At 38.1% G+C, this 11,274-nt stretch overlaps 1 protein-coding gene across 2 annotated transcripts; it reads left to right on the top strand.

Moving 5' to 3' along the window:
• The first annotated feature begins 1,573 nt into the window (after window positions 1-1,573).
• Window positions 1,574-11,032, top strand: LOC132190177 (uncharacterized). 2 transcript variants are annotated; one of them, XM_059605083.1, is made up of 5 exons: window positions 1,574-1,723; window positions 2,515-2,599; window positions 3,086-3,220; window positions 10,539-10,640; window positions 10,799-11,032. In XM_059605083.1, exons 1-5 carry the CDS (start codon window positions 1,629-1,631, stop codon window positions 10,841-10,843), a joined length of 462 nt encoding a protein of 153 aa, XP_059461066.1. In that variant the 5' UTR covers window positions 1,574-1,628; the 3' UTR covers window positions 10,844-11,032. The 2 variants fall into 2 exon arrangements, with proteins under 2 accessions (XP_059461066.1, XP_059461067.1); XM_059605084.1 differs by having other exon boundaries at window positions 1,577-1,723; window positions 3,086-3,199; window positions 10,799-11,029.
• Window positions 11,033-11,274: the final 242 nt, after the last annotated feature.

Raw genomic sequence — 11,274 nt, 5'->3', positions numbered from 1 at the left:
GATATCTTTTGCAATTGGAGTATGATGGGTTCCTTTTGAGGTTAGAGTTGGAAAAGGTTCATTACATGAACAAGCCCACAAAACCCACACAAGTGGTCCTAAGATGACCTTAGTAGGTGGAAGGGCTCAATTCGGCCAAGCCTGACCAATTCCTCATCAAATGGAATTGGGAACCAAGAAGGAGCATAATTGAATTGGGCCAATGACCATTGCGCTTCTTATTGTGAGGCCCAAACTTAGTGCAACCAAAAGAGGGGATGGACTAGGTCCATGGAGGGGCCATGTCAATCCTCCAAAAAAAAAAAAAAAAAAAACAGAGAGAGAAGCAGAAGAATAAAGTTAGGGTAGAGTTAAAAGAACCTAAGTTAGGGATAGCTAGGGTTAAAATAACCCTAGGTTCAACTAAGAGATTTTAGAGGTTCAGAATTGACCATTTTTTTCCTTTTTTTTTTTTAAAAAAGAACTGGCTCTTTTTTAGTTTCTTTGAATCGGAGATGATTCATGTACCTTCCAAATAAAGATTTATTTTAAAGTTTTTTCGTTTGCGATAAATGCTTTATTAAATGCTACATAATTTTGAATGTCTTATTTATTATTATTGTATGCTAAATTCTATGAATTCTTCTGTTTAATGTTATTGTATGTTAAATTCTTATTTACAAGTTACAATATTCAATGTATTTTTACCCCTAACAAATGGTAATGTTATGATGTATATTACAAAGATTTTTTCTTAAGAAATGAGAAAGAATGATTTTCAATGAAAATGAAAATGTTATGAGAAATTTTTTTTTTTGGGGGGGATAAGGAAACTTTTTATGAAGGTAAAAAATATTATGATTTTACATATGCTGGTAGAGATATGAGAAGGAATGAGAAGTGTGTGATAGAAGGCTATAATGAAAGCTTATGAAGAAAGAAGTCTAGCATATGTTTAAGTAAATGAAATGTTTTCAAAAAATGGATAGTTACAATTGGTCTCTCTGACCTACGCTCTTTGTTCAAAAAATAAAAAATGTTTCAGATTACTTCGGCTAAAAAAATAAGACATAATATGGTATTAGGGCTAGATGTAGCGCAACTATTATGTGTAGTCCATCATTAGAGATTTGTTACGTTAAGTACATTTAGAGTTAATCTGGTGCTCAAAATGACTCAATCCGCAGATACAGGTTGAGAACAGGTCCTTCATGATTACGCACACTCCCAACATACCGGATTTAATTGTATGTGAAGCTGCAAAGTAACAATTGGTAAGACAAATTTTCAAGTTACAAAAGTTAAGTAGTTGTTTTAATTTTAGAAATTTTATTTATTGCAAAGAGTCAAAGAGATGTTATTTCTATTTTCTACTGATAAATGTTTATTCAATATCTCATAAATTTTCAAGAAATTATTCATTGCCAATTCAGAAATTGCTTTAAGTGTCTTTAAGGGATAGCTCAATCGGATAAAAACTACGCTTCATGAAATGGAGGTCATTTGTAAAAAAAAACAAATTGCTTCAAGTTTTCACAAAAAGTATTTATTGGCAAGAAAGATTATTTATTTTTATTTCTTTATCAAAAGTTTTTAACTCAACTGTTCTAAAACCGTTGGAGTACTTACGGATCTCAAGACTCTTGTAGATGGCATCCAAATCTCTACCACTCATCAGTGGAGGACTCCTTTTCCCTCAGTACTCATCCCTTTCCAACCACAACAGCCCGGCAACTCTCCTCAAGTAAGTCCAATCCTTTATCATACATACTCACTTCTCCGTTTCGTTCCGACACCGGTTTTTCTTGTTACTTCTTCTCAGATTTTCCTTACCCTTCGTTTGTTTTGCTGAGAAAGATGTTGATTTTAAAAACAAAAATTTAATCTTTTTGGGTGTTAATTTGTTCAATCTCACATACCTCACATACCCTCTTCTTTATCTACTTTATTAAGTGGATTTCTTTCTTCTTTTCTTAAAATTTTCTCTACCCATCTGTTTGGTTGCTGAGCAAATTATGATTTTAGAAGATACATACTCTTAAAAAATGTTTGTCCTTTAAATTCACATGCCCTTTTCTTCATATGTCTAAGAAGTGGACTCCTCTGTTTATTTCTTAAATTCTCTTTGTCTTTTGGTTGCTAGGAAAAATATTGAAATAATATTTAGAAAAAGCACATGATCTGGCCAAAATTCAGTTTAACTGTTTAATTATTTGTCATTGATATACAGTTTCAGATGTAAATTAGAATATTTCATGCTTTTGGCGAAGAAGAACCATGCTTTTCAATGCAAACGAGAACCCAAGAGAGAGTAGAAATGAACTTAGAATTGGGAAGAGCATAAAAATAATTGGTTGATTAATTACCTATTTAGTCAAAAGGTCATGGCACCTTTGGAAAGGAATCTGTTTCCAAAACTCAAATGAGTTTGATGACTCATTTCACCATCTTAACTGATTTAGAGGGTTAAAGCCCTGAGCATACCCTAACCATTTTGCATATTTGATATCCTTTTTAATTTCATTTTTTTCTCAGGTGGGGATGGAAAAGAGACCAAGAAGCAAGCATGGTCATCAACCAAACCAGAGGCCAAACATTTCGAATCTTGGCCAACCCTAATGTACGCATTAATCCAAGGCTTCCGCATGTATAATGCCAATATGTTTGGTTTGAATATGATCAAAGGTTTTGTAGGTATGTCGTTGGTGATGAAATTAGTGCATAGTGGGAGCAAAATTTTTACGCTCTGGATGGGTGTTAGATGATTCATTTTTTTAATTGCTTGGGTAATGGTACATACTTAAAATGTGTGTACATTCTATCTTTTGTATGGAATTTTTCTTACAATCTTAATGTCTGAGATTCATTGAAGTTGCAATTTACACCCTTTTTTCTATTTTGTTTGTACTTTCTTTTCCTTTAACTGCCTTTTTTGCTCAATCAAGTTCCAGCTCATGTTAAGAAGAATTGCTTCTGTATTAAATTTTGATTTGTGTAAATAAATAAATTTGTAGCCCATACCAATAAAATCAACTTCTGCTCCTTATCCTATGCTTCTTGTCCATCTTGGCTGTACTCTAACCAAAAAAAATTAATAAATGTGCAGGTGTCTTCAGGGAAAGTAGGTTTCAACAAAGAAGTGATCATGGTTGATCCTTTGGAAGCCAAGCGGCTGGCTGCCAAGCAAATGCAAGAGATTGAAGCTAAAGAGAAATTCAAGGTGAAGGACATTTCATCTTTGGTAAAGATGTTGACTATGAATTGAATTGTCTAGCATACTCATTGATACCACGCTGTTGGTGTGGATGAATATCTCATAGATTTTTGGTCTTAATATAAATATTTGCACTAGATATCTGCAGGGACCTTGGAAGTCCTATTTAGGACATGCATTTGCGTCTTATTTCCTTTGTTAAATGTTTTATTCTTTAGACTATGAGAAAGAAAGGAGCCTAGCAGCCTTTTTTTCTTGATAAGAAAAGAGGAACGAGGTTGTCAATTCCTTTTTTCATTTTGGCTTAGTTGAGAAAATAAATGGTGTATGAGTTTCCATATAGAAAGATTTGAAGATGGAAACAATTCAAAATGATCTTTCATTAAGAACAACCAGGTTATTTTTGAACAACGATCAACTAAGGTAACAAAGTACCTATAACCAAGGTCCCGAACTTTTCAAAGGACCTTAAATATCTGAATGAACTACCTAAAGGGTCTAGACTAAAGACTACTATCTCTAGAAGAATAGGAAGCACAACGATGCTTACTCAATTGACAAGCATTACAGTCAACTACACTTTTTTGATGTAAAGTAGGGACTAATTGATGCAAGACACGTACATACTGGTGACCAAGGCGGCAATGCCATTAGAATAGATTGAGACTAGAGGAAGAACGAAACACTTGAATTTCAGGTGCAACTTTTATGTAGTATAGGCCATTCATTTCACAACCTCCACCAATCATCTTCATCTTTAGTTCTTGAAAGACACAATAGTGAGCAAAAAATGTAACAGAACAATCTTAAAGCTTTGTGGGTTCGCTGACGAAAACCAAATTAATTGGAAATTTGGGAACAAATAAGATTGAAGAGGGAAACATTAAGCTTGTTCCTTCACCTATGATAGGTTGAGAACAGCCATCAGCAAGCCTAACAATCTTTTGGGATAATTGATTCCAAGAAGAAAAGATATGGGCATTACCTATCATATGATCAGTAGCTCCAGAATCAATAATCCATGAATTTGAAGAGGATGCATTACCTGTTTTTGCAAGAACGGCAGTGGAAGAAGAAGAAGATGGCTGATTTTGGTGTTGATTAAAGAATTGGTTGATATCCTCCTTTTTCAAGACCATAAGATCATGTCCACCAGAAATTGATGAAGCCTGTTGGTTTGACTGATCAGTAGGGGACACTTGATTGACAGTAGGTTTACCATTTTAGTCCCAATAATAATCGATTTTATGTCCACATACACCACAATGAGTATAGTGTTTGGAACCTTGACCACCTCCACCTTGTCCTCCCCCTGAATCTTTTCACAGCATCTACCACCCCTTCCACCATGATTACTTCGACCACCACCACCATGTTCAGATGAGGCAGCAAGGGTTTCTGTTTGAAGAACCATTGTCAGATATTTTCAAACCTTGACTCCACAATTCACCCTCAAATTTTAGTTAAATATTATACATGTTAGACTTTACTTGTTTAAGCTCACATGTGAAGGGGAGTGTTGGAATATGAATTAAATTATTAAGTTCACCCCTTTATGAAATTGATTTCACTTTTTGGGACAAGTGGTGATTTAATGGTATTAGAGTAGAAGTCATGAGTTTGAACCTTGACTCCACAATTCACTCCCCATTTCAGGTAAATATTCTACATGTTGGACCTTACTTGTTATAAGGGAGTTTGAGTTCAAACATGAAGGGGAGCATTGGAATGTTAATTAAAATATTAAATTCACCCCTTCCTACCAACTTAAATTGTTGGGACAAGTGGTGATTCAACACCAAACACTGCCAACCTTTGCAACTTCGCAACCACAGTGATGATGAAGAGCTTAGCAACACCAGCACAAGAAAACACCATAGACAAAATTGATGACGACAAGAAAGGGAGACACTGTTAAATATATTGGAGATATATATTGAAGAAGAGAGAGCGGAAGCATATAATGGACTACATTGTATTAAGATTAATTATGATGAAAGATTATAGAGATTTCTATTTATAGAGAGGTTATAAGTGATAGGCAAGTAAACCTATTAGACTAAGGAAACCCTAGAATGCATAAGGAAGGAAATAACCCTAGAATAATATCAAATATATATTCTTAACATCCCTTGTCAAACTCAAGGTGTAAGCTTGAGTTTGGGAAAAAGAAAGGATTTTTCTTTGAATTCGCCGAAAAAGCTGCTTGTTTCGGAAGAGTTGCCAGAGTGACGCCATAAAAGTTGCAAGAGACCGGTGGCCTACTGATGGAATAGTGGATTGGGCCGCTATGATGGGCCTTGACTAATTAAGTCATGCATTTGGATTGGAGCCTAGTTCACTTGGTGGCAATTTGACTCAAAAACCATATACTAGTAATGGACTAGCTCGCTTGGTCGGCTGAGCGGAGAGAAAAGGGCTGGTTGAATGAGCTAATTTGGCTTGAAACCCTTGGACCGTCTCGCCTGGTCGAGTTGAGAGAAAGGACCGGTTGAAAGGGCTAATCACGCCCGAAAGCTCGTGGACTGTTGGAAGGTCTGACCTGAAAATTCAGAGCTACTAATGGATCGATGGCTTGGGGAGAGGCTGCAGTAACCAGTGATGGCGGTGGTTGGCAAGGCATAAGTGGGCCATTTGAAATGGGCTTGTTTGGCCCGAATCCATGGACTAAATGAAATGATTGGTTTGACACGAGAGTGCCTGCCAAAAAAATGATTGCAAGAAGATTGAACCGGGTTGAACTGTGCCGAAAAAGGCTGTGGAATTGAACTGAACAGAACAATGCATGAACCGACTTGAATCGGATAAAACAAAAGCCTTAACTTGGTGAAGAATCTCATTTTGTGCCATATAGAGATGCCAAAAGCAAAAAACAGACCACAAATATGAAATCAGGACAAAAAATAGAGTAGGGAACACCTAGTTAGCTCTGAGAACGGTCAAAGTCAACGGCCAATGGTCAAAGTAAACTTGAATAGTCAAAGTCAAAAGTCCAACAACGGGTTAAAGTCAAGCCTGACAATGTGCTGACGTGGCAGAGGTGTTGACATAAGACTAGGGCTGAGGTGGCACTCTGTTTGGATGACACGTGGATGTAGGAGAACTTCTGGCATGTGTAGAACACGTGCTTCATTGCAGTGGCGCTGGGGTGCATAAAGCCCAGGCCTAGATTCTTTTGCTGGTGCGTGGAGGCGCGTCTGAGACCCGTTGGCAACGTGCAGGATGGAATTGTGACGATCGACAGAGGATCTTCGGAACGGCGCGACAACAAAACTGTTTGGAAGAAGACGGCAGCAGGTGGGAAAACGGCAGCACCTTCGGGCGGCGTGTGTAGGCGTGTGGTTGATCTGATGAGGTTGTACTCGGCGGCTCTAAAGTCGTCTAGCCCTAATCTATCAATTGGCGCTATTACCGAGGTGATCAGCACTTTATGACGGCGCGTAACAAAACAGGCAAATTCTTGAGGGGCTGTTGCAGCTCGTTTGGACACCATTGGCGGTGAATAGACTGACGGATTTTGGTCTATATACTTGGAACGACTTTTGAGGCTATGGGAAGTAGAAATTTTGGAGGCGCTTGGTGTACGGTGACGAGACTAAAATTCGTCAAAGGAGAACCTAGAAAAGATGACGTTTATTGAAAACCACAAAAAAGTAGCTCTGATACCATGTTAACTATATTGGAGAGATATTTTGAAGAAGAGAGAGCGGAAGCATATAATAGACTACATTATAATAAGATTAATTATGATGAAGTATTATAGAGATCTCTATTTATATAGAGGTTATGTAAACTTAGTAGACTAAAGAAACCCTAGAATACATAAGAAGGAAATAACCTTAGAATAATATCAAATATATTCTTAACAGCCTCATTGGATCAGCCACGCACTGCCCGAAGCTGCTGCTATGTTGCCCACGCGCCGCTGCATTCTTTCGATCAATTTGGTTGCAGCACCATTCCACAAATCTGCCATCGGCTGTTTAGGATCTGTTCAAAAATTAGCCAACAGACGTGATACGCGCCCCCACGCGCCACTACTGTCTCTGTGTGTTGGGCCTCGTGCCTAAATTCTGCCGCCATTGTAGCACGTGTACAACACGCGCCAGTCTCTTCTTCTTGCAAGGTTTCGCCATGTGTCAACTAGACCAAGATCCACATTAGTCCTAGCCACGTTAGCTCCTTGTCCGGCTTGACTTGGATCCCTTGTTTGACTTTTACTTTGACTTCTCTTATGGTTGACTGTTGACTTTGACCACTCTCTAAGTTAACATGGTGTTTCTTACTCAAGTTTTGGTCCTAATTTCATATTTGTTGTCTGTTTTTTGCTTTTGGCATCTCTATATGGCACAAAACTAGATTCTTTCCCAAGTTGAGGCATTTGTTTTGTTTGGTTCAAGTCGGTTCATTAATTGTTCAGTTCGGTTCCAAAGCCTTTTTTGGCGCAGTTCAACCTGGTTCGTTCTTCTTGCGGTGGGCACTCTTGGGTCAGACCAATCCTTTCATTTCTAAGGGTTGGGGCCAAATATGCCCATTTCAACTAGCCTACTGATGCCTTGCCAACCGCCGCCATCACCGGTCACTGTCGCCTCTCCCCAGGCCATCGATCCATTACTTGCTCATAATTTTTGGGTTAGACCTTTCAACGGTCCACGGGTTTTTGGGTGTGATTAGCCCTAAGGCTGGCAATTTTGACATGACTCCTGAACCTGACATGAACACGACACGAAGTTAACGGGTTTTGAGTTTGATCTAAACGGGTTCGGGTCACCCGTTTATGGCTCGGTTATTTTTTCGTGTCTGGCGGGTCTACCCGTAGGTAAAGTGGGTTGACCTGCCAGACTCGTTTAAAATTTTTTTAAAATAATTAAAAAAAAAAAACCCTAAACCAAAGAAAAGCCTAACCTAATGATGATGGAGTTTTGTTTGTTTGTTTTTTTTTTTTTTTCTTTATTATTTTGTTTTTGCTAGCTTTTTTTTTCTTATCTTTTTCTTAATATGATTTTACCTTACTTGGTAAGTGATTTGTTGTTTTATAGGTTTAATTCCAAGAGATTGAATTGTTATTTGAATAGACAATTAAACCTATTAGAGACAATTCCCAAATCATTTACCATGTAAACTATATACTTTGAAATTTGCTATTTGCTATGATGGACTATGGAGTTGAAAATTGCTAATAATTGTGAATGTTTTTATTGAATGACAATTTGTTAACAATTAATATGTTTTTATCATATTGTAATTTGTGAATTCTATTGAATCTCAATGGCATTAGTATTATTATTACATTATTTTTCCTATTTTTAATTCAAACGTGTCGGGTCGTGTTACCTTTTAAGTAAATGAGTCACGTCGGGTCGTGTCAACCTGATATGACTCGGTTATTTTAAACAAGTTAAACGGGTTGTGTCGGGTTACCCAGCTATTTTTCGTGTAGTGTTCGTGTTTGATAGTTCAGCCCGTTTAGTTAAACGTATCGTGTTCGGGTTTAGGTTAATTGGGTGACAGGTCATTACGGGTTGTAATCGTGTCGACTCGCCAACCCATTTTGCCACCCCTAATTAGCCCCTTCAACTGGTCCTTTTCTCTCCGCTTAGCCGACCCAGCGAGCTAGTCCATTACTAGTATATGGTTTTCGAGTCAAACTACCACCAAGTGAACCAGGCTTCAGTCCAAATGCATGACTTAATTCAGTCAAGGCCAATCACAGCGTCCCAATCCACTATTCACACCTTGAGTTTGAAGGGGGATGTTAAGAATATATATTAGATATTATTCTAGGGTTATTTCTTTCCTTATGTGTTTTAGAGTTTCTTTAGTCTACTAGGTTTACTTGTTTATCACTCATAGTCTTTCTCTAAATAGAGGTCTCCGTAATACTTCATAATAATCAGTTTTACTACAATGTAGTCCATTATATGCTTCCGCTTTCTCTCTCTTTCTCTCTCTTTCTCTCTCTTCTTCAATATATCTCTCTAATATATTTAACATAGTATCAAAGCCACTTTTTTGTGAACTTCAATAAATGTCATCTTTTTTGGCGTTCTCTTTTGACGAATTTCAGTCTTGTCACCCCACATCAAGTGTCGCCAAAATTTTGCTACCCATAGCCTCAAAAGTCATTCCAAGTCTATAAACCACGAGCAGGTCATTCCATTCGCCACCAACAGTGTCCAAATGAGCCGCCACATGCTTATAAAGAATCTGCCCGTTCTGTCACACGCCGCCACAAAGTGCCAATTGCCTCGGTAATAGCTCCAATCGATAGATCAGGGCTCAATGAGTCTAGGGCCGCCGAGTTCAGCCTCGTCAAATCATTCACACACTCACACGCACCGCCCGAAAGAGCTACCGTTCCACCATGTCCGATCAATTAGCTTGGTTGCCGGACCGTTCCATAGATCTGCTGCCGGCCGTCACAATTCCGTCCAGCATGCTGCCAACAGGCCTCAGACATGCTGGCAGAAGAATCTGCGCCTGGGCTTCACGCGCCCAGCACCGCCACAGTGAAGCGCGTGTATTACACGCGCCAGACACTTCTCCTCTTTTCCTGCAGCCACGTGTCACCCAGAGGGATTGCCACATCAGCCCTAGTCCTACGTCAGCATCTCTGCATTCTTCTGATCAACTTGGTTGCGGTGCAGACTGCCACCAACCAGGACAAAAACTCACCCAAAAACACCATAGACAAGATGGACGACCACAATTGACCACCACAGCAGCTGTACGTGTTACAGACTTGATGTCTAAACCACCATAAACTCAAAACCATCTGACAAAAACTTTCAACGGAGACCGTCTGATAGTCTGGTTGTGATGAGAGAGAATTGAAAGAAGAAAATTCACACTCTCACTTCGCCAAACGCAGAGAGACAAGAAGGAAGAAAGGAAGCATGGGTATCTATGAGTAGAAAGGAAGAAGAATAGAGGTGTGGATGTTTGTGGGTAGAAAGGAAAAGGAATGTATGCGAGGGTGAATGAGGGCCCAAAATGATATATTTATATTTGGTTTTAGAATGCTCTAATGCCATGTTGAGAAAATAAATGTTGGGTTATTATCTTATCTAGATACCCACACTTTGATTTATTATTTATAGAGGAGATTACAATTCAAGATTAACACAATTTCTATCAACAAGATACAGTTTATCACAACTCCTAAACAAGATAGACTGCCAAAACAGCTAGATAAGATTAACATATAAAATCAAACTACTATCTAACAGGCCCCAAATGCAGAATGAATTGGATGATGCCATAAGCATATGCATTTTTTGTTCGTAAGTTACTACAATACTTCAAGTTACTTATCAGCCTGGCTGGAACTATGTGGTGATTACAGAGAAAACGCCAAATTGAAGCAATCAATGGAGCATGGGCAATGATTGGTCTCACAGCAGGCTTGGTCATTGAAGGTCACACTGGAAATAGTATCCTGACACAGGTAAATTTGCTCTGCACATGTGGGTGGCCTCTCTCTGTGTTTGTGCACATGAATGTGGTCTCTCTTATACGTGAACACAAAAATTTGAATTTGGTTAATGGGTGGTGGCTTCTTCCTTCAAATGATTGCATCTTTTGATTATCCCTTTTATCTTTCAGTTGGCAGGATACTGGAATGCCATATTCAATTTTTTGCTGCATTAGGAGTAACGTTTGAGGAATTGCAGAGTGCTTGTCTGATCATTCTTTGAAACTGGATATGTTAACGTTGCTTCTGCACACAATCTTGTACGGTTTCATTTTAGTTGCTACTCATTATATTGTGAAAATTCTTTCTGCTGCACTCTGTAATAAGATCCCCATATATATATATATATATATGTAAGAACATTGTCCAAAATCCTCGATTTAGAACACGTTAATCATAATTTTGTTGTGATGATGTCTGTTGTTTAGTTACAATTCTAATAATATTGACGTCCAAATAAGCCTAAAAATGATTTCACTATACAGAAAATAAAATGGAATTATGGATTATAGCTTCTTCTTTTGATGTGCAATCAAATAAGCCTAAAAATAATTATGAAGCTCGTATCAATCACTGTTTACATTACCAACAGGGCCAAATAATATGG

This window comes from Corylus avellana, chromosome ca8 (assembly GCF_901000735.1).
Source record: "Corylus avellana chromosome ca8, CavTom2PMs-1.0".
Taxonomy (NCBI): Eukaryota; Viridiplantae; Streptophyta; class Magnoliopsida; order Fagales; family Betulaceae; genus Corylus; species Corylus avellana.
This window is presented reverse-complemented; position numbering and strand designations above follow the sequence as displayed.